The sequence below is a fragment of the Hylobates moloch genome, unplaced genomic scaffold (genome assembly GCF_009828535.3).
Source record: "Hylobates moloch isolate HMO894 unplaced genomic scaffold, HMol_V3 SCAFFOLD_10, whole genome shotgun sequence".
Lineage (NCBI taxonomy): Eukaryota > Metazoa > Chordata > Mammalia > Primates > Hylobatidae > Hylobates > Hylobates moloch.
Window position 1 is genome coordinate 56,877,679 of NW_026652285.1, and position 24,254 is coordinate 56,901,932.

Here is a 24,254-nt window from a genome sequence, read left to right on the forward strand (position 1 = left end):
CAGGTATGAGCCACTGTGCCTGGCCTAAAATCCTGTATTTTAATGAATCATAATTGTATTTTACTGCCTCTAGTAAAAACAGTTGAATCCCATAAACTAATTATTATAGCAATTGATTAGACTAGTGAAAAAGCTCCCATTTATTCCTCCTACACAACAACGCCCTTGCCTTTTTTTTTGAGACAGTGTCTTCCTCTGTTGTCCAGGCTGAAGTGCAGTGTTGCAATCACGGCTCACTGCAGCCTCAACCTTCCAGGCTGAAGCAATCGTCCCACCTCAGCCTCCAAAGTAGCTAGGACCACAGGCGCATGCCACCACAACTGGCTGATTATTTAAAAATTTCTCGTAGGAATGGGTTCTCACTATGTTGCCCAGACTGGCCTTGAACTTCTGGGCTCAGATGATCCTTACATCTCAGCTTCCTAAAGTGTTGGGATTACAGGCATGAGCCACCAAACCCAGCTACCAATACTCTTTCTATTCCCAGTGAGTCATGTTATTATTCCCAAGCCAAATTGTTTTTGTTTGTTTGCAATCTGTATACTTTTTTTTTCTTGTTTTACTGCATGAGGTAGGATCACCTATACAGTATCGACATGGGGGAAGTGTGGAGATTAGACAACCTTGGCTTAGCTCTTATCTTATGGTGAAAGCATTCACAGACATCATTATTATTAGTTTTACAGAGACAGGGTTTCGCCATGTTGCCCAGGCTGGTTACGAACTCCTGGGCTCAAACAATCCATCCACCTCAGCCTCCCAAAGTGCTGGGATTACAGGTGTGAGTCACTGCACCCAGCCCTAATTCTTTTCTTTCTTTGTCATCTGTTCAGTGTTAAGATCACAGCTTACTGCATCCTTGACCTCCCAGACTCCAGTGATCCTCTCACCTCAGCCTCCTGTGTAGCTGGGGCTACAGGCACATGCCACCATGCCTGGCTACTTTTTTTTTAGAGACGGGGTCTCACCATGTTGCCCAGGATGGTCTCGAACTCCTGGGCTCAAGCGATCCTCCTACTGCTGCCTCCTAAAGTGCTGGGATTACAGGCATGAGCCACCATTCCCAGCCCACAGACTGTTTTTCATTCTGCCTGCCTGGACTGCCTGTCAATAAATTTACAGAAAAAGTATCTACCCTCTAAAAGCTATTTCATGCAAGTTTTCTCAATCTCCAAACAATGTGATTTCACAGTCTACTATCTATGGTAATTTTTGCTCTTGTTTTACCCACCCCCACCTTCATTTTTTTTTTTTTTTTTTTTGAGACAGAGTCTCTCTACGTCGCCCAGCTCACTACAACCTCCACCTCCCAGGTTCAAGCGATTCTCCGGCCTCGGCCTCCCGCGTAGCTGGGATTACAGGCGCACACCACCATGCCTGGCTAATTTTTAAATTTTTAGTAGAGACGGGTTTCACCATGTTGGCCAGGCTGGTCTCAAACTCCTGGCCAGGCTGGTCTCAAACTCCTGGCCTCAAGTGATCTGCCCACCTTGGCCTCCCAAAGTGCTGGGATTACAGGTGTTAGCCACCGCACCCGGCCTAACCACTCCCACCTTCTATTTCCCCCAAGCATAAGCTACTTGAGGGTATCAGCCATATTTCATCTTGCATGTCCTATAGGGTTTAGTGTGCAGAAAGTGCTGAGAAAATTTTCACTAAACTGAAAGGACCCAACTGATTGGCTGTGCTGTAAGCAAAAATACTTTCACGTTTCTGAAACTTAACAAATCAAACGTATTAGTGGAAGAGTAAATTAATTTTATTGACTGATGAAAAACTAAAGTGATTAAGAAGTATGGATAGTAAACAACCACTGAATTCTGCTGGAATTCTCTATTTCTTCTTTTTCACTTTAAGCCAAAAGAAATAAAATTATAGACCATTACGGAGCTAGTTGCTTTTAGTTCCTTCAACAAAAACTGCATAGTTTAGCAGTTGCACAGCATTAAATATATACAACTTTGCAAAATCCTGAAAGTTTTAAACTTTGTGGTGACTTCAAAGGCTAATGTAATCACCTACACTGGTCGGATTCAGAGTTTCTTTTCCCTTTTCTGCCACCCTGTAAAAAAAAAAAATAGGGAAAATTATTTACGACATACCATTTTGGGACCACTTCATTTAAAAAATATAGACCAAAGGCATCTTGGAGTATGAGAAGGAAGCAATTTCTTTTTTGATTTTGTTGTAAATTTGAGTCTACATACTGCTACATTATTTTAATACGGTTATTTTTTATAAATGGTTAAGATTGGTTTTAGAAAAGTTACTTCTATTTGAGTAAGAGTCTTGCCTTAGTAAGCTCACCAATATCTTATTTTTTTAGAACTCATTTTCACTGTTCCAGAATTAAAAATAAAGTTTTTGATCAATACTAAAATAAACAGTACATTTAATTTGTTCCATATGATCAGCAAATTTAGTAATTCAGTTCATTACCTTTTGGGTAATTCAATTTATAATTCAAGTTCTGTTGAGTTTTGCTCATATTAGCATTAGAAATTTGATTTTGTTCACTAGTGGATTGAAAACTAGGTTATGGTTTTCATATTGCTCAGTTGCATATATAAATTTGTATTTAATTTGCTCCATATGAAACATCATTTGTGGTATTTGACTTGAGCCAAGGAAAAGGAAAGGCAGCATAAAGGACAAGAAGAGTTTTACATAAATTTTTTTTTTTTTTTTTGAGACGGAGTCTCGCTCTGTCGCCCAGGCTGGAGTGCAGTGGCGCAATCTCGGCTCACTGCAAGCTCCGCCTCCCGGGTTCACGCCATTCTCCTGCCTCAGCCTCTCTGAGTAGCTGGGACTACAGGCGCCTGCCACCACGCCCGGCTAATTTTTTTGTATTTTTAGTAGAGACGGGGTTTCACCGTGGTCTCGATCTCCTGACCTCGTGATCCGTCCGCCTCGGCCTCCCAAAGTGCTGGGATTACAAGCGTGAGCCACTGCGCCCGGCCTACATAAATATTTTAACATAACATAACATTTTCTGTTTTATTCTGATTTAAAAAGCAAATACTCATTATAGAAATATGGAAAGTACAAACATGCAAAGAATAAAATTAAAATCATCAATAGCTACGCTACCCCCTTCAATTTAACCATAAATAATGGTTTAATGTATTTACTTTATAATAGTTGTATGTATAGTTTTTCCCATTTTTATAAACTATGGCAATGGTGTCCGAACTTAGTTGATCATCAGAATTACCTAAACAGTAATATTTTTAGAATTCTGACATCTAGGCTTTGTCCCACATTTATTTAATTGACTAACAATCTTTAATTCAAAGTTTCCAAATGATTTCAATGATCAGCCAAGTTTGGGAACTACTTTTTCTGTGGAAGTGCATCTCTTAAAGAGAGGTGGTTGTATCAGAGGCATATGGAGCCCAGACTCATTTGATAATGATGGCAGTTTCTCTTCATTTCTTTCATTCTTTTTCTGACTATAACCATTTCAACATCAACATTATAAAGCAAAATGAAACAACACTCGAGAATAAGAATGCTGTCATTCACTCCTGACCATATAAAAATTTTGCAAAGATTTATTCAGAGAAAAACAGTACGAATAGGTTTTTTGGAACAGGAGATGTGTAATGACATGTATTAAAAACAAGATTTCTAGTTAGCAGAAAAATAAAAATAAACTTAGCAAAAATATTTTTTGAAGTAGATACCCACCCACTATACATAAAACTCCTACCATGCTTCTCGATGAGATTTCTTAAAAATCCAAAACAACAAACACAGAAGAATCCTTTTCAAGGTCTCCCAGGTAAAGGGAATTCTCTTTCTGGGACTGATTCAATTTTAAAGCCAGGGCTAATCAACTGCTATGTTCTCCACACCATGAGTAGCTTTTGAGATTTTTTGGCTATGATTCCAGTTAATGTATTTTATATTATGATTTAGAAACACATATATATACACACACACATAAATATATCTCACACACACATACACACACACACACACACACACACACACACACACAAAAGCACTGGTATTTTTAATTGCTTCATCCTGGAACAAACTGCTCAATGCTAGCTTGTAAATGCAGAAGAAATGATAGAATAGAAAATTACTATTTTGCAATCACAAAAAAAGGCACAAATATCAATGGATGCTAAAGCCACTAGATGAAAAGGATATTCATACAATCTCAAAGTATCACCTCACATATTAATTATAAAAGGGAAAATATATATTTACAATGGAGATATCTAGGAGATATCACTGTATCCAAGTGATCAACCTTATAAACAGGACAATTGTCCTTTTGTGCCTTTCCCCAATATGATTCAATGGCATGTATGCTGTATCATCTATGTAGTACCAAGGATTTTATTTTATTTTATTTTATTTTATTTTATTTTATTTTATTTTATTTTATTTATTTATTTTTTGAGACTGAGTCTCACTCTGTCACCCAGGCTGGAGTGCAGTGGCGCAATCTTGGCTCACTGCAAGCTCCGCCTCCTGGGTTCACGCCATTCTCCTGCCTCAGCCCCTCTCAGTAGCTGGGACTACAGGCGCCCGCCACCACGCCTGGCTAATTTTTTGTATTTTTAGTAGAGACGGGGTTTCACCGTGGTCTCGATCTCCTGACCTTGTGATCCTCCCGCCTCGGCCTCCCAAAGTGCTGGGATTACAAGTGTGAGCCACCGCACCCGGCCTAGTACCAAGGATTTTAATGAATTATGCTAGTTATTGCTGTATATACCAATGTCTAGAATAACATCTTCTACATTGTAAATTATATGACCAATAATAAAATTATCAATATATTTAGTGAATAAATTTTGGCCTAAGAATAAAATACTGCATTTATTCTCACACAGTATCTACTCCAAATGTATTATTTTGACAAAAACACTTATAAATTATAAAAGCATACCTGGTATTTGGCTAATTCTGCTTGTAATACTTTCACTTTAGATCTTTCTTGTTCTAATGCAGCATGAAGTGAAGTCACCTATAACCAAATATTCAATAAGAAAAAGACATTTTGGGGTTTTTGGCAAATATTCAATTCTTAACATATTCACAATGATAGGTTTTTGACAACTAAATGGATGAGTAACAGAGAAGCTCCCCCCATAATTTCCATTTGGTATTGTACACAGCTCTATATTAAAGATGGGGCAAACTGTCCTGAGAGAAGAAGACAATAAGGATGTGAAGGGGAGAAAAATAAAGCCCAGATACAGGGTAAGTTCTATCTGCCCTTTCTGTCTCTAAATTCATGGTTCATTAAAATACAGCCTTATCATCCCCCATTCTTCAGGGGGAAGGACATACCTACCTCCTTTAGTGCTGTAAACAGAATCTTCATTCATGGGCTATTACATAATAATAAAGTATAATTTATACTACTTCCTTACAGTGTTGATGAGCTGTATTTGTTTAGTTACGTTTAATAATTCAAGACTAAAGACAGCCTAAGAAAACCAGTCATGTATGCTCCACAGTTCCTTACCTGAATAGTGAGCTCATTCTTGATACTTTGTGATTCATCAACTTGCAGAAGTATTTCTGCCTTATCTTTCACTGACAAAAAAGGAAAAACAGTAGCATAGATTTTCCAGTCACTCAAATACTTTAACAATACTTCAGGGAACTAAGACACAGTAGTGCAGTTAGAACAATGATTTCTTGTCGTACTTAAAGAATCTACTTCTTGACCTTGCATAGCTCTTACTTTTCACTGGTAAATTCTTTTTTGCTTGTTTGTTTTACATTTTCACCAGTAAATTCTGATCATCATCACCACAGCATTTTTTTCTTAGAAATTTTACATTTTCTTTCTTTTTTTTTTTTTTTGAGACGGAGTCTCGCTCTGTCGCCCAGGCTGGAGTGCAGTGGCGCAATCTCGGCTCACTGCAAGCTCTGCCTCCCAGGTTCACGCCATTCTCCTGTAGTCCCAGCTACTCGGAGAGGCTGAGGCAGGAGAATGGCGTGGCAATCTCGGCTCACTGCAAGCTCTGCCTCCCAGGTTCACGCCATTCTCCTGCCTCAGCCTCTCCGAGTAGCTGGGACTACAGGCGCCCACCATCACGCCCGGCTAATTTTTTTGTATTTTTAGTAGAGACGGGGTTTCACCGTGGTCTCGATCTCCTGACCTCGTGATCCGCCCGCCTCGGCCTCCCAAAGTGCTGGGATTACAAGCGTGAGCCACCACGCCCAGCCTGAAATTTTACATTTTCTGTGGTGTTAAAATATTTATTGCTGGGCGTGGTGGCTCACACCTATAATCCCAGCACTTTGGGAGGCTGAGGTGGGCAGATCACTTGAAGCCAGGAGTTGGAGACCAGCCTGGCCAACATGGCAAAACCCTGTCTCTACTAAAAAATATTATACAAAAATTAACCAGGTGTGGTGGTGCATGCCTGTAATCCCAGCTACTTGGGAGGCTGAGGCATAAGGATCCCTTGAACTGGGTAGGTGGTGGTTGCTGTGAGCCAAGATGGTGCCACTGCACTCCAGCCTGGGCGACAGAGAGAGACTCTGTCAATAAAAAAATACATATTTTTTAATTGCACAAATATGGTGCAAGAGTAATTTTTACATCTACTCTAAATAGGACAAGGATACAAGAAAACAAAATTTCACATATGGGAAAAACTTGATAAATACCTTGACTAATCTTAAGGCATGATTTTAAAAACAATTATGGTAGTCCACACCTGTAATCCTAGCACTTTGGGAGGCTGAGGCAGGCAGAGCACCTGAGGTCAGGGGTTCAAAATCAGCCTGGCCAACACAGCAAAATCCTGTCTCTAGTAAAAATACAAAAATTAGCCGGGCATGGTGGCACATTCCTGTAATCCCAGCTACTCGGGAGGCTGAGGCAGGAGAATCACTTGAACCCATGAGGCGGAGGCTGCAGTAAGCCAAGATCATGCCACTGCACTCCAGCCTGGGTGACAGAGTGAGACTCGTCTCAAAATAAATAAATAAAAACAATGTAGAGTGCTTTTTTGTTGAATTGTTGGTGTAGTGAGCATACTATAATGCCAACAACATTATTATTCTCTGAATAAATTTTCACACCAGTAAGGCAATGTCAACTAAATGTAGCTCATATGATCACAAATGATCATATGACATGTGTGGTCTCATAGAACTATTCATTTTTTTCTAGACACTTCTCTCTCTTGGGGGAAGCAAGATATCTATACTTTGGCCCTATGTTTCCTAAGCTTCAGAAATTTTCACATGGCTGAGAACTTCCTTAACTCATGGTAATGGCTAATGTATGAAAAACTAGCTCCTCATTTTGAAAACAAACTAGGAGAGACTAGAGAGGTAAAATTGTAATAAAATTAGCAAAGGAGGAAAATGAGTACTGATATCACCACAGCTCTGCAATGTAAGATTGTAGTTCAAATTTATTTTCATAGTTTAATATGATAAGATGAAACACCCTATCAAGAATCAGTTCAGTCTCTCAAGAATCAACCTGGGAACTTTTACAAATTATGCTTTCTACTCCTCCATCCCCAGGATTATAAACACTTGCTGAAAACTAGTGATTTTAAAGAGTTATGTAATATTTCAATTACAATCAGTTCTCCTATAATGCTTGTTTTGAAAACACAAATTTGTTTCAATGAGGTTGATGTATTAGGTAACAACTTGAACATAACACAAATTTTCAATACACTTATGTACAATTTTATGAACAGAGAAAACCACACCCACATGTACTCCTTGAATATCTACCAGCTACCTTGGTTCACTGTGTGTTAGGAACCACACCCATCTGGTCTGACAACTTTCCATCCTTCCACCATGTAGCAGTAACACACAAGCTGTAACCCTTCTGAGACCTACTTACCCACAAGCAAACTTCAGGTTTTCTTCAAGGTAAAGTGCCATATTTATGTAATATTTATGTATTTAACCATTTTAACATATGTAAAACTATGTTACTGTTTTTATTAGTTTCCCATCTTTTTTTCATGTGTCACTCACAACGTTTTTAAGTGCTGTGCTTCTAACCTCCCTTTTTCTCGTAAGTATTGTGGGGTTTTTTTGTTTCTTTGAGACGGGTATATTAGTTCATTCTCACACTACTATAAAGAACTGCCTGAGAATGGGTAATTTATAAAGAAAAGAGGTTTAATTGACTAATAGTTCCACATGGCTGGGAGGCCTCAGGAAACTTACAATCATAGTAGAAGGCACCGCTTCACAAGGTAGCAAGAGAGAGAGTAAGTGCTGAGCGAAGGGGGAAGCCTCTTATAACACCATCAGATCTCCTGAGAACTCACTAACATGAGAATAGCATGGGGGAAAGCACCCCCATGATTCAATTATCTTCATCTGGTCCCACCCCTGACACTTGGGGATTATTACAATTCAAGGTGAGATTTGGGTGGAGACACAGAGCCAAACCATATCAACAGGGTCTCACTCTGTTGCCCAGGCTGGAGTGCAGTGGCAGGATTACAGCAGTCTCAGCCTCCTGGGCTCATGCGATCCTCCCACCTTAGCCTTCTAAGTAGCTGGGACCACAGGCGTGCACCACCATGCCAGGCTAATTTTTGTATATATAATTTTTGAGACAAGGTTTTGCCATGTTGCCCAGGCTGGTCTCGAACTCCTGGTCTCAAGCGATCCGCCTGTCTCAACCTCCCAAAGCTGGGATTACAGGTGATTACAGGTGTGAGCCACTGTGCCTGGCCATCTTGTGTGATTTTGCAGAGACTAGTGATTTTTAGGAACACATGCTGCATTATTACAGAACTGACCATATTTACATTTACATTATAAGTGTTACAAGTATTTTCATGTAACAATCCTATATAAAATTCTACTTGGATTACTTATGCTATGGACACTGTTGTTACTGATAGCGATTTTTAATCTATTTTTGAGAGCAAGCTTTTATCAGTTAACTTTCTCAATTTCCACAGTGTTTTATGGGGAGGAAATATTATTTTATTTTTACATATTTGGAATTTATACATCCAATACGCAATGATACTCTTCATTTCTGCACTTAGAAATATATCTTCTAAATAACTTTTTTATTTTCATAATTTTGTTCATTAAAAGACCCACATGGAGATCAATAACATGCACAGGTCTAAATTAATCTCAGGATGCAGACATCTAAATGTCCAAATAATGTCTTTCCCCATAATTTTTTTTTTTTTTTTTTTTTGAGACAAAGTCTCACTCTATCAGCCAGGATGGAGTGCAGTGGCGTGATCCTGGCTCATTGCAAACTCTGCCTCCTGTGTTCAAGTGATTCTTGCACTTCAGCCTCCCAAGTAGCTGGGATTATAGGCAAGCACCATCACACCTGGCTAATTTTTGTATTTTTAGTAGAGACAGGGTTTCACCATGTTGTCCAGGGTGGTCTCGAACTCCTAACCTCAAGTGATCCACCTGCCTCGGCCTCCCAAAGTGCTGGGATTATAGGCATGAGCCACTGCGCCTAGCTTCCCCCCTATAATTCTTTAACTTCTATTTGTGTAATAGTTAAGTTATAAAAAATATAAGGTTGAACCTACTTCAAGAGTATTCATGTTATGTTCAACTGGACATGATTTATGATTTTTACTCATTGTTTGACAACTATTTTGTAATGTAGTTTAAATTTTGTTTGGACATTTCTATTCCAAGTATAGTCCTCCCTTGGTATATAATTGCTTGCAGGACCTCCCAAGGACACCAAAATCTAAAGATGCTTAAGTCCCTAATATAAAATGGTGTATATTTGCATAAAACATATGCATATCCTTCTATATGCTTTAAATCATCTCTAGATTACTGGCTGGGCACGGTGGCTCATGCCTGTAATCCCAACACTTTGGGAGGCCGAGGCGGGTGGATCACGAGGTCAGGAGATCAAGACCATCCTGGCCAACATGGTGAAACCTCGTCTCTACTAAAAATACAAAAAAATTAGCCAGACGTGGTAGCAGGTGCCTGTAGTGCCAGCTACTCGGGAGGCTGAGGCAGGAGAACAGTGTGAACCTGGGAGGCGGAGCTTGCAGTGAGTGCCACCGCACTCCAGCCTGGGCGACAGAGAAAGACTCCTTCTCAAAAAATAAAAAATATAAATAAATAAATAAATATATATATATATATATTTAAAAAATGATCTCTAGATTACCTATAATACCTAATATGGCACAAATGCTATGTAAATAGCTGTTACACTGTACTGTTTAGGGAGTAATAACAAGAAAAAAGTCTGCACATGTACAATTTCAACAAATATATTTGTGATCCACAATTGACTGATCCACAGATGGGGAACCCACGGATATGGAGTGCTGACTATACCTTCACATCTGAAAACCATTTTTGGTATTTTGTTTTTTCATTTTTTCAAGGTGAATTTCACAATTTCTTAAGAGCTATACAATATTCACAGGAGCTATTTTTGGAGTTTCATTAGCATTTATTAATATGAAAACTGTTGATTATATTTAATTTTGTCTATTCAGAGAAAGATTTTCTCTTTTATGTCTTAATCTGTGTTTCTTGTGGTTTATAATTTCCTTTGCCTAAGTCTCATACTAAAAAATTAACATATATTTCCTTTTCTATTATGAATGTAAAATTTTCATAAAACTTTCAAGATAAGTGTCACTAGGTATATACACAGTGAGAAATGCAACTGATTTGGTGGGCTTTTGTATATCAGCTTTACTAATCTTATCTGTAATCATTTTTTCGATTGATTTCCTTGGCTTCCCGCTGGTAACCTCTTGTCAAAAGTTTACAGAGTAGCAGCAAAAGTATGAAGAGCGGTGGCGAGGGGAGAAGGAGAGAAGGAAACAAAAAGGAAAACCTAAAGTGATGACAGGCTGCCTCCTTCAATAACTGAAAAAGCAGAATCCTAAGCAAATGTTAGGCTTGTTTTCCCTCTAAATATAGTTCAGTAAGTTATAAGAATTGAAATTTTAAGAGTTTCTTTTACCTGAATAGTTATAAACTGGTATAAAACTAAGATGCTGTAAGAGTGACCTGTAATAATAACTTTATCAGCAACTATCCAGCTTTTTTTTTTTTTTTGAGATAGTTTTGCTCTGTCCCCCAGGCTGCAAGTACAGTGGTACAATCTCGGCTCACTGCAACCTCTGCCTCCCGAGTTCAAGCAATTCTCGTGCCTCAGTTTCCCGAGTAGCTGGGATTACAGGTGTGCACCACCACTCCTGGCTACTTTTTGTATTTTTAGTAGAGACGGGGTTACACCATGTTGGCCAGGCTGGTCTCAAACTCCTGGCCTCAAGTGATCTGCCCACCTTGGCCTCCCAAAGTGCTAGGATTACAGGTGAGCCACCATGCTTGGCCAACTGTCTAGCTTATATCACTCTGGGAAACCTTTCTACTTTGTTGAGTCTTTTTTTCAATTTCTTTATTGGCACATAATAATCGTATATATTTATGAGATGCATGTGATATTTTGATACAGGCATACAAAGTGTACTGATCAAATAGGTATTTAAGATATCCAGTAACTCAAACATTTATCATTTCTTTGTGTTGAGGGCACTTCAAATCTTTTCTTCTAGGTATTTTGAAATATACAAATTATTGTTAACTATAGTCACCCTATTGTGCTATCAAACACTTTTGTTGAGTTGGTAAATCACATATTTGAAAAAGTACCTTCAGATATTATTTAAGATAAATTTTTAATTACAAAAACATAAAATCCACTTACTTTCACCTTCCTGAAGCATTTTCAATAATTGTGCATTTCTTGCTTTCACTTCCTTATACTTTGCCTAACAGTCAAAGAAAAAAGATTTAGTTTTTTTAAAAGTAGTGATATAATTATTTACTGTCAACTTACAAAGCTCTGAATTCTAGGCTTGCTCAAAGATATAATTACTTTTGAAACAAACAGGATGGAGGAAAATGTATTCGGAACTATCTACAACTTAAATTAAGTCCCTGGCACAATAATATATATCAATATTATACGTGATTGAAAATTAAAGAAGAGAGGGATAAAAGTGGAGAAAACTTAGGAAATACTAAATTTTCCTAAATAATCTTCTTTTCTTCCTCAGATAAAACCCTTATACAATTCAAAATAATTTGAATGAAAACCAAAAGGAAATGAGCCACAGTTCTAAAGCAGTACTGTCCGGCAATATACTAGGACTTTCTACATCTGCTCTGTATTTGTCACTGTCCAATATGCGACTACTGAAAGAACACTAGCAATGTGGCTAGTGTGACTGAAAAAATGAATTTTTAATTTTAAACTTTAATTTTAAATTTAAAATGTGATAGACTTGTAGTGGATATTGAATTTTATAGGGCAGTTCTGTACCTTCTCAGTTGAAGATTCACTAATCGTTTGTTATTTCACTAACTAATCACTGTTATAATTTTTGGCTGGCATGAATTAGTACTTTACCCAAATATCTTTCAACTCTTTTTCAATTTCTCTTTCCAGATGGCTTAGCTTCTTCTCACATTACATAAATGATACAAGTATACATTTATGAACAGAAAGGATTGTGTTCCCACATTAATATCCATATTTTAGGCAATTTTATCCCTATGCTACCCTTATTAAACATGTCTTATAACACTCTCTGTATCACTTATTTACTTTTTTTTTTTTTTTTTGAGACGGAGTCTCACTCTGTCACTCAGGCTGGAGTGCAGTAGCACGATCTCGGCTCACTGTAACCTTCGCCTCCTGGGTTCAAGCGATTTTTCTGGCTCAGCCTCCCTAGCAGCTGGTACTACATGTGTGCGCCACCATGACTGGCTAATTTTTGTATTTTCAGTAGAGATGGGGTTTCACCACGTTGGCCAGGCTGGTCTTGAACTCCTGACCTCAAGTGATCCACCCGCCTTGGTCTCCCCAAAGTGCTGGGATTACAGGCGTGAGCCACTGCGCCCAGGCCTGAATCATTTACAAAGATTTAATACATTAATACATTAGAGAAAACAAAGCATTTAACATAGTATAGAAAAACAAAAACCTAAAGAAAACATTAACATAAGAAAAATCATTTTTTTTCCTCTCAACATACACACAGATATGTATAGAAGTTACCAGATTCAAATCTTTTTTAAAAACAAATTAAAATGTGTTTTAAGCCCAATAAAGATGGCTTTTACTAAATAGTACTCTGTCCATTAAATTGTTGATGATAAGTAAATAATGTTTTCTGAGTAATACTGCAGTGAATACAATAAACTGAAGTAAAGCACCATACTGAATATAAACGTAGGAAGACTGCTGAGAAGCTCAGAAACGAACAAGGGAAACCAGTCAAATGGAAACATAAAAACATAATGGGGGAAAACACATACACTCAACTACAACTATATTCGCTATGAATATAGAAATATTCACGGTGAATATGAAACTACACTCACTATGAAATTCCCACCCTCTGGGCTTCAACCTGTGTTAGTATTTCACCAGATTCTATTTCTGGCTCAAGCCTTTGTTCAAGGTCCAGATCAGTCTTCATGGAGGTACCTCTTATTCAAGGTTTAGGGTCTAAAATAGCTCATAAAGCAAAAATTGCAAATGAGCATGATTACCTGTGACAATTATTTGCACTGCTTAAAAACTGCATATATAAAAATATAAATGTATAAAATACCAGTAACATATTAGCTTATAATAAAGAGCACATATGAAATACATAACATTCTTGCTAGCATATTTAATTTCATGACAGCAAAGTTAATAAAATTAAATACACATGTGTTACTGCACTGTGTCTAAAAAAGTAGCCATTTAAAACGCAACATATCCAAAATGAAATCTATTAGTTCCCATTCCCCAAACCAGTTAAAGACGTGCTCTTCCTCTTACACTCTATACTTATCCATTGTTTTAGCAGACTGTCTTCACTCCAAGCCTCAGCAACACGCATCATCATCGCAAATATCTTCTCAATATCATCCCACAGCAGCTGTGTCATTTTACATTCCCACCAGCAGTGAACAGGTTCCAATTTCTCAATATCCTTGCCAGCACTTGTTACGTATACATTTTATTTTAAACCACAAATCTTATCTCCTCCCTTAGGCTTTTTAAAAAATCTATTTTTTAGGTATATACCCAGTAATGGGATAGCTAGGTCAAATGGTATTTCTAGTTCTAGATCCCTGAGGAATCGCCACACTGACTTCCACAGTGGTTGAACTAGTTTACAGTCCCACCAACAGTGTAAAAGTGTTCCTATTTCTCCACATCCTCTCCAGCACCTGTTGTTTCCTGACTTTTTAATGATCGCCATTCTAACTGGTGTGAGATGGTATCTCACTGTGGTTTTGATTTGCATTTCTCTGATGGCCAGTGATGATGAGCATTTTTTCATGTTTTTTGGCTGCATAAATGTCTTCTTTTGAGAAGTGTCTGTTCATGTCCTTCGCCCACTTTTTGATGGGGTTGTTTGTTTTTTTCTTGTAAATTTGTTTGAGTTCATTGTAGATTCTGGATATTAGTCCTTTGTCAGATGAGTAGGTTGCGAAAATTTTCTTCCATTTTGTAGGTTGCCTGTTCACTCTGATGGTAGTCTATTTTGCTATGCAGAAGCTCTTTAGTTTAATTAGAATCATGCTGCTATAAAGACACATGCACATGTATGTTTATTGCGGCACTATTCACAATAGCAAAGACTTGGAACCAACCCAAATGTCCAACAACGATAGATTGGATTAAGAAAATGAGGCACATATACACCACGGAATACTATGCGGCCATAAAAAATGATGAGTTCATGTCCTTTGTAGGGACATGGATGAAACTGGAAACCATCATTCTCAGTAAACTACTGCAAGGACAAAAAACCAAACACCGCATGTTCTCACTCATAGGTGGGAATTGAACAATGAGAACACATGGACACACGAAGGGGAACATCACACTCTGGGGACTGTTGTGGGGTGGGGGGAGGGGGGAGGGACAGCATTAGGAGATATACCTAATGCTAAATGATGAGTTAATGGTGCAGCACACCAACATGGCACATGGATACATATGTAATAAACCTGCACATTGTGCACATGTACCCTAAAACTTAAAGTATAATAATAAAAAAAAAAAGAACAGAACAGCCAACACACTATACGATGGAAAGGAGCAAAATGAAGTACAGATGATAAGTGGTGCTTAACTTTATTAAGCCAAGTGAACACTATTACTGAAAGTCTGTATCTAACAAAGGCAAATTACTTTGCTGTAATCATGTTCATGAGCTGTCTTGTGGCTGCCAGTCAGGGCCTGCCACTCATCTAAGGGAAATGAAAGCCTTGAAAATGTTAATTAGATGTTACAGCCTGATCAATATTGAAGAACCTTTAATTTATAAGTTTCCACCATTTTCTTTGCAATGTCCTCACGTGTTTATAAGAACAAAAGCCATGGAATTGTGGCAACATGAAAAGGTCAGCCTGCTACATAAATTCTTTTGAAATCTTAGAAAAAAAAATCTATTTTTTAATCTATTATTCATCTCAAGTATTCGTCTTTGACTAATATTAATTCACATAAAAATTATTTATTCAATGCTTGTAACGTGCCAGGTACTTAATAATTATCATGTCACTTACCTTCTAAAGATTTTTAATGCCCTATTTTATTTTATTTTATTTATTTTTTCGAGATAGAGTCTCGCTCTGTCACCCAGGCTGGAGTGCATGGCAAGATCTTAGCTCACCGCAACCTCCGCCTTCCAGGTTCAAGCGATTCTCCTGCCTCAGCATTCCAAGTAGCTGGGACTACAGGTGCGTGCCACCAAGCCTGGCTAATTTTTCATATTTTTAGTAGAGACAGGGTTTCATCATGTTAGCCTGGATGGTCTTGATCTCCTGACCTCGTGATCTGCCTGCCCTGGCCTCCCAAAGCGCTGGAATTAACAGGTGTGAGCCACCGCACCCGGCCTAAAGACCTCTCTAAAATCCAAATGCCTTCAAATTCTGAACCCAACTCATATCTGCAATCTCAACTTCTAGTTTCCTATTTCTCTGAATGTCAGCCACAATGTACCTTTCATCATATTCTCATGCCTTTGTACACACAATTCTCTCTACCTGGAAAAATCATCTTTTCTATGAGATCCTTACCAATTTTTGATAGCAGCAACTCATTCATTCCTTTGTCTGTTCTTCTGGAGCACTCTGTCATATCCTACACTGTACTGAAACTATTTACATGTTTATCTTCCCCATTAATCTATAAGCTTCTTGCTAACTCATCTTTGTATTCCCTGTGTCTAGTACAACAAAAGCAAAGGGAAATGTAAATGAAAAGCTAAGGTAAATGAATGGGTGCAGTCAAAAAAAGTTTTAGTAGGGATGATTCTTAAAGGCATGCGTAGAAGAAGGGAAATGTAAGAACCATCAGGGCTGGAACTTGATTTATTTTTTTTCACTACCACATACACAGGGTGCAAAAAGTATCTGGCACATTATAGGCACTCAATAAATAATTGTTGAGTGAATTCATATTAGTAAAAAGGAATGATACTTGATATGAATAACACATTTAAAAAATAGATTTTTAAAAAAAAACCTAAGGGGAGAGGTATAATTTGTAGTTAAAAATACATTGTATACATCACAAGTGCTGGAAAGGATGTGGAGAAATTGGAACCTTTGTTCACTCCTGGTGGGAATGTACAATGACACGAGTGCCATGGAAGTTTGGCAGTTCCTCGAAAAGTTAAACGTGGAATTATATAATCCAGCAATTCCATTCTTAGGTATGTACACACCCAAAAGAACTGAAAGCAAGGACTCAGATACTTATGCACCAGTAAACAAAATATATACACACAATGAAAAATTATTCAGCTATAATACGTGATGAAATTCTGACACATGCTACAACGTGGATGAACCTTAAAAACATTATGCTAGGCCAGGCACAGTGGCTCATGCCTGTAATCCCAACACCCTGAGAGGCCGAGGCGAGCAGATCACAAGGTAAGGAGTTCGAGACCAGCCTGGTCAACACGGTGAAACCCCGTCTCTACTAAAAATGCAAAAATTAGCCAGGCATGGTGGCACAGGCATGGTGGCACGCACCTGTAGTCCCAGCTACTTGGGAGGCTGAGGCAGAAGAATTGCTTGAACCCGGGAGGTGGAGGTTGTGGTGAGCCACTGTGCCACTGCACTCCAGCCCGGGCAGCAGAGCGAGACTCTGTCTCACAAAAACCAACCAAACAAAAAAACCACATTATGCTAAGTGAATACGCCACACATAAGAGGATAAACACTGTATGATTCCACTTACATGTGGTACCTAGAATGGGCAAATCCATAGAAATTAGAGGTTACCGGGGTGTGGAAAATGAGAATGGGGAGTTCTTTGTGGGTTAAGAGTTTCAGCCTGGGATGACGAAAAAGTTCTGGAAATAGAGAGTGGTGATGGTTACACAATACTGTGTAAAGGTACTTAATGCCCCACTGAACTGTACACTTTAAATGGTTATGTTACATGTATTTTACAACAACAAAAATAAATTATACTATGTGTAAACTATACCACAATAAAGTGGATTTTTAAAAAACAAAATACAACCAGGCATGGTGGCTCACGCCTGTAATCCCAGCACTTTGGGAGGCTGGGGTGGGCGGATCTCTTGAGGCCAGGAGTTCGTGACCAGCCCGGCCAACCGGGCATGGTGGCTCATGCTTGTAATCCCAGCTACTCAGGGCAGGAGAATAGCTTGAACCCAGGGGGAGGTTGCACTGAGCTGAGATCACGCCATTGCACTCCAGCCTGAGCAACAGAATGAGACTCCATCTCAAACAACAACAACAACAACAACAACATAAATAAATAAATAATCATTCAGACTTTAAACCATTAATCAAAGAGTTTAAGAACATAAAAAATAGAATGACTATTCCCATGATTGCGTATTATACATATTTACATATAAGAAAAACAGAAAACGTGAAAATTTATAGAATTATTTTCTTTAACAACAGTAAATGGACACAAACCTCCCACTGAGTGATTACATTTTTCAGCTTCTGGATTTCAGCATCTTTCCTTTCAAGCTCTAACTTTAGTCTTTCAATTCTTCCATCTTTCAGAACCACTTCCTGAAAAGAGAGAAACAACACTTTAGGACTTTGATTATTCTGCTAATCCTGGTTTATAATATTCCTTTGTGAAAAGTTTAAGGGGAAAAATTCTGACCTTAATTTTCTGAGGCCACCTTATGCTGCTGACTACATTTCTACTTTCACTCAATTATATAATCCTAATACATACAATGCAAGCAAGGAAGTATTTACAATTAACCCAAACATACTGACAAACAATATCAGAGCTTTCAAAGGATATTTCTATCCTGGAACAAACATATTAAAAGTGCTTTGTGACAAGTTGTTATTAGTCTATCTTAAAAATTCAAAAATTCAAAAAATGACTAAAAATACAAAATAAATAAAAAATACAAAAACTAAAATAAATAGCTTTTCGCTATATTAGCAATTAACAGGTAGAAGACATAATAGAAAAATAATTTCCTCACAACAGCAAGAAAAACTAACCAGAACAATAAAACTAAGAAGTGATCAGGACCAACACTAAGAAATTTATAAAATCTTGAAAATGACACGGAACAAAGTATGGTTTGTAAATAGGAAGGCTACAGGTTACTTTGTAAGTTCAATAACATTTCAATAGAAATCCCAATAGGATGTTGTTCTTCAGAACTTAAAAAGATAATAAGACTTCATCTGGAGAATTCAGAATGGACACAAACAAAAAGTTAATTTGATGAAGAATTATATAAGGCAAAATAAATAAAATCATGGAACCTAGGTTGATAGAACAACATACCAGAAAAGAAATCCAGAAAGAGACTTCAGATACAAGAATTTATTGTAATGTAAGGATGATACTTTTAAAAAGTGAGAAAATGCTGAATTACAGAATAATGGTAGGTTATAGGACAAATGGCTAACTGGGAAAAATCAGGTTAAATCCCTGTCATCTTGCACCATATACCAAAATAAACAAATTTAGTGTAAAAAAAAAAAATCACCCCGAAGTCATACTTTTGATGAGAATATAAATGGTTCTATTTATCTAAGGAGTAATGTGGCAACATCAATGTAGTACTCTACAAATACTCACTGAGCATCTAACTTCTAGGAGCTGGGTACACCATGGTGAACAGAACTGAAAAGATTCTGTGTTTCTTTTCTAGATTAGTAAAGCTCTCAACTGGTGACACTTAAATTGAACCTTGTGTGATGGGTAGGAGCTGGCTAAGTAAAAAGGGGAAGTGAGAGCTTTCCAGGTAGAAAGAACAGTATATTTAAAGGCCTTGCAGGAAGGATGGGCCTGGAGAATTTGAAGAAAAAAATAAGCCAGTATGGTAAGATAGTGAGGGGGAAGATGGTACAAGATGACCTTGGAAAAGCCAGTAGAGACCTGATCCTGGAGGGCCTTGTAAGCCGTAAGCCGTAAGAACAGTCTGCACATTATTCTGAGTAAAATAGAAAGCAGTGAAGGATTTTGAACAGGACTGCTAGGTTAGATTTGACTGTGTGAGACCTATGTTTATAAAGGATCCCTTTTCATGCTGTGTGGAAATGAAACGGAGTAAGGTAAGACAGGTAGAAAGATCCTTTAATTACTACTCTAACCCCAGGTCAAATAAGACTATGCTTTGGATTAGGGTGAAAGCAGTATAAATAGAGAGAAGTATATTTGAGAAATAATCTGGAGGTAGCATTTGATGAAAGGTTGAAAGAATGTGGCAGGTGAGGAAGATGAACACTACAATCTAAGTTTCTAGTTTAAGCAATGAGGTGAGTAGGTCAAAATTAGAAATATACTACTATTAAGTTCTGGAATCTCACCTCTAGGAATTTATCTCCAATAGATAAATGAGGTGGGGAAGTATCTATGAAAAGAGTTCATTGTAGATTTGTCACAACAAAAAACTGGACATCAATTTAAATGCCAAACAATAGGATACAGGTTAAATATATAGCAAATTCAAAAACTAAAAACTAAGTCACTAAAAATGGTGATATAGAGCTATAAAATAATATTTGCATGATTCCAAAGTTGTAACGTGTGCAAAGAAAAAATTCTGGAAGAACATACACCAAAACTTTAACTGTCGTGAACAAGAGATTATCAAAGATTTTACTTTATTGTTTAAAATCTCCTTTTATCAAAATTATTTTATACTGAGTAAATAATCATGGAATAATACTGTTTTACTTTTGAATAAAAATAAACCATATAAGTATTTTTAGAAATCTTGATGAATATGATTATCATCTTTGAATAAGAAGCCCTTCTGAAATTGACATCAAAAAAAGAGGAAAAATGGAAAAGATTGATAGATGTGATTTGATGAAAGATCTCAAAAAAAAAAAACCACTGTAACAAAATAAAAAGGTAAAGGAAAAACAAAATAAATTGCAACCAATATGACAGACATATGACCAACAAATATGAAAAAAAGTACAATCTCACTAGTAAGCAAATCCAGGTTTTATCAAACTGGTACTTTTTTTTTTTTTTTTGAGACGAAGTCTCGATATTATCTCCCAGGCTAGAGTACAGTGGTGTGATCTCAGCTCACTGCAACCTCCGTCTCTTGGGTTCAAGCGATTCTCCTGCCTCAGTCTCCCAAGTAGCTGGGATTACAGGCGCCTGCCACCACTCCTGGCTAATTTTTGTATTTTTACTAGAGACAGGGTTTCACCATGTTGGCCAGGCTGGTCTTGAACTCCCGATCTCAGGCGATCCACCTGCCTCGGCCTCCCAAAGTGCTGGGATTACAGGCGTGACCCACCGCACCCAGCCTAACTGGTACATTAAAAAAAATTTTTTTCTTAGTGTAATTGGAGGCAATTTACCTATAAACTGAATTATTTCATGTATAAGAATTAATGTCCCAGGCACAGTGGCTCATGCCTGTAATCTCAGCACTTTGGGAGGCCAAGGTGAGCAGATCACCAGAGGTTGGGAGTTTGAGACCAGCCTGGCCAACATGGTGATCCTCTACTAAAAATACAAAAATTAGCTGAGTGTGGTGGCACATGCCTGTAATCCCAGACACTCGAGAGGCTGAGGCACAAGGATGGCTTGAACCTGGAGGACGAAGGTTGCAGTGAGCTGAGATTGCGCCACTGCACTCCACCCTGGGTGACACAGTGAGACTCCATCTCAAAAAAAAAAAAAAAAAAAAGAAAGAAAGAAAACAAAAAGAATTAATGTCCTGAATGCTCACCATTTGTATTTAACTGAAAAAGTGGTCCATCTAACAGTTTCTACATTAATGAGGGAGAAAGAATACATCCATAGTAAGACCACACCAAATTATCAGTACTGTAGTAGTTTTCTCTAGGTGAATGAGATTAGGGTCATTTTTCTCCCACTACATCTGAAAACTGGGGATGATAATGATACCCACCAACTTCATAGTTAGTTGTTAATAATCAAATGAGATCATGCATTTTAAGTATTTAACACAGTGCCTGGCATATACATAACAAACTCTCAAATACTTATTTTTGCCATTATCATTTCTTCATTTTACTTATCAGTAGTTCCTAAAATTTCTACAAGAGATACTACTTTTTAAAACAAAGTCATATTGTTTTAATGTATACTCATTTTCAATGAAGTCCTACATTTCAATAAATATCTTTTTTTTTTTTTGAGATGGAGTCTCGCTCTGTCGCCCAGGCTGGAGTGCAGTGGCACAATCTCAGCTCATTGCAAGCTCCGCCTCCTGGGTTCACGCCATTCTCCTGCCTCAGCCTCCCGAGTAGCTGGGACTACAGCCGCCCGCCACCACGCCTGGCTAATTTTTTGTATTTTTAGTAGAGATGGGGTTTCACTGTTTTAGCCAGGATAGTCTCAACCTCCTGACCTCGTGATCCGCCCGCCTCGGCCTCCCAAAGTGCTGGGATTACAGGCATGAGCCACTGCGCCCGGCGTAGTATCTTTTAAAAAGTATCTTCTAAGTGAAAATATTATACTAAAATGAGGATAAAAAGATGTACAAGATAAAGTCTATGCTGACAAGGGATCTGTAATCTATTAAAAATGACAGGGAAAATGTGCAGTGTGAAATGTGCCATAAGAAAAACAAAATGCTATGGGGTACAGAAAAAGGAAAATTATATCCAGGTTTTCTGTGTCTCAGGTTTGCGGTTCGGCTGGGGCAGTGAGAGAGAGCTTCTGGGAGGAGATAGCATGTGAAATGAATGAAATGAACCTTGAATAAAGCTGGGACACACCCAGCATTCTGTGACAGGAGTGGTCTGCTCCAGCTAGAATAAAAATTGGAAGAGTACAAACAGCTAAAGTTAATTAAGTTAAGGATATCCTGTATAACAATGTTTTCAAACTTATTTGACAGTGACCTATGATAGGAATGTTTTATACAGACACACAGACACATGCACACACAGAAACAAATTTCACAAAATATAAATAGGTGTCACATACTCTGGCATTTTCTCCTGTCCCATTTTTTTGGTAGCAATCTACAAAACTGATTTTAGGACCTATTGAATGGACTGGGAAACTCAGTTTGAAAAGCACAGCCTAAGGACTTTAGGTGTCAGGTCAAGGACACTGTACTTAATTCAACAGACACTGAAGTTTAAGGGCACAGCATGGCATGATGGAAGTAATGACTTATAAAAAGGCATTAGTTAGCAGGGTGTAACACATTATACGGCATTAAAGGCAAGAAACAGAAAGATTGGTTAGATTACTGAAATAATGCCAGTAAGAGATAATGAGAGCCTAAATTAGAGAAATGTTGGTAAGAATGGAAACAAAGATCTGAAAAATGTTTCAAAGATTTAAAACTCTAAAAATCTTGAAAAACAGAAAAGTGAAAAATAAAAGTGTAGAATCTGGATATCTAGATAAAATGAGGAAAGCAAAAACTGAAATGACAGAAGTCAAGCCAAATGCTTGGTATGGAGAGGAAGATGATGAGCCTGGGTTTGAACACAGTGAGACTAAGGTATCCATCAAACAACAGGATGGAATATGCCACAAGGGTCATTAATAAAACAGAGCCCCGAAGGCCACAAGAGGGGACAGGATCAGGGATGACTGATCTACCTAGCGCTGGTGCAGTTATGGAGAAATTAGTAATCTCACATCCTGCTGCTAGAAGACAATATGTTGAATGCACCAAGAGCAACACAGAGGCTTATATCCTTTGATTCAATTACTATCTTAAAAAATCTATTCCAAGGAAATGATCCACCAAAAAATTAAATGTATGATCAGTGAGTATCAAGCCATCAATTCTAAACAATGTTCAATAATAGGGCAAATACCAAGCAACTTACAGCATGTTGATTTGGCAGGATATAACACCTGGTTTACAAAAGGGGTTAGAAAACTAGATTCATTATTGTTGTAATTATTTTAAAATACCTATGCATCTAGGCATTTTCCTAGAAAAACACTATTCAAAAATGAAACTAGGCTGGACACGGTGGCTCATGCCTATAATCTCATCAATTTGGGAGGCTGAGGCAGGCAGATCACTTGAGGTCAGAAGTTCGAGACCAGCCTGGCCAACATGGCAAAACCCTGTCTCTACTAAATAAATAAATAAATAAATAATTAGCTGGGCATGGTGGTGCGTGCCAGTAATCCCAGTTACTTGGGAGGCTGAGGCAGGAGCATTGCTTGAACCCAGGAGGTGAAGGTTGTAGTGAGCCAAGATAGCACTACAGAACTCCAGCCAGGTGACAGACTCCATCTCCAAAAAAAAAAACTGAAAGACAGACTTAGGGTTGATTTACTTTTCACCTTTAAAAATGCCTAATATATTAATGTATGCACAGTTAAAAAGGATTTTAACCTTGGAAAGCAGAAGAGCTTTCTCTCTCTGAGAAAGGAGCACACTGGGTAGAGGAAAGAAGTATATACAGAAAGAGAAGTAGAGAATTCTTTAAATGGCATGAATCCTCTTTTCTCTCCTTTACACTTAATGAAAGCTATGAAAAACTTCTAATTTTTTAATTTATGAAAAATTTCACATATGCAAAAGAATTTTATGTATGACACATTAGATAAAAAGAAAAATAAACCAAAAAGCAGATTAAGAATTTGAACATTACCAATACCTTGGCAGCCCCCATATGCCTCTCCCCAATCATACCCCTTTTCCCTCCTCTCCTGAGGATATCCATGATTACAGATTTTGTTTGTCATTCTTTTCCTTTGTTAAAGTATTTTACTACATGTGCATGAAGCCCTGAATAATGTATTA

At 37.8% G+C, this 24,254-nt stretch overlaps 1 protein-coding gene across 3 annotated transcripts in view; it reads right to left on the minus strand.

The window, feature by feature from the left end:
* Positions 1-1,737: 1,737 nt before the first annotated feature.
* GKAP1 (G kinase anchoring protein 1) overlaps positions 1,738-24,254 on the minus strand; it is an 80,271-nt gene continuing 57,754 nt past the window's right edge. For 2 of the 3 annotated variants that reach the window (XM_032164385.2, XM_032164384.2), the window contains 5 exons: positions 17,971-18,072; positions 11,699-11,762; positions 5,489-5,559; positions 4,907-4,984; positions 1,738-2,062 (listed from right to left, as the gene is read on the minus strand). In XM_032164385.2, coding sequence (XP_032020276.1) covers positions 2,015-2,062; positions 4,907-4,984; positions 5,489-5,559; positions 11,699-11,762; positions 17,971-18,072 — 363 coding nt within the window. In that variant the 3' untranslated portion in view covers positions 1,738-2,014. The remainder of the gene's footprint in view (positions 2,063-4,906; positions 4,985-5,488; positions 5,560-11,698; positions 11,763-17,970; positions 18,073-24,254) is intronic. The other variant, XM_058446183.1, reaches the window with a different exon arrangement.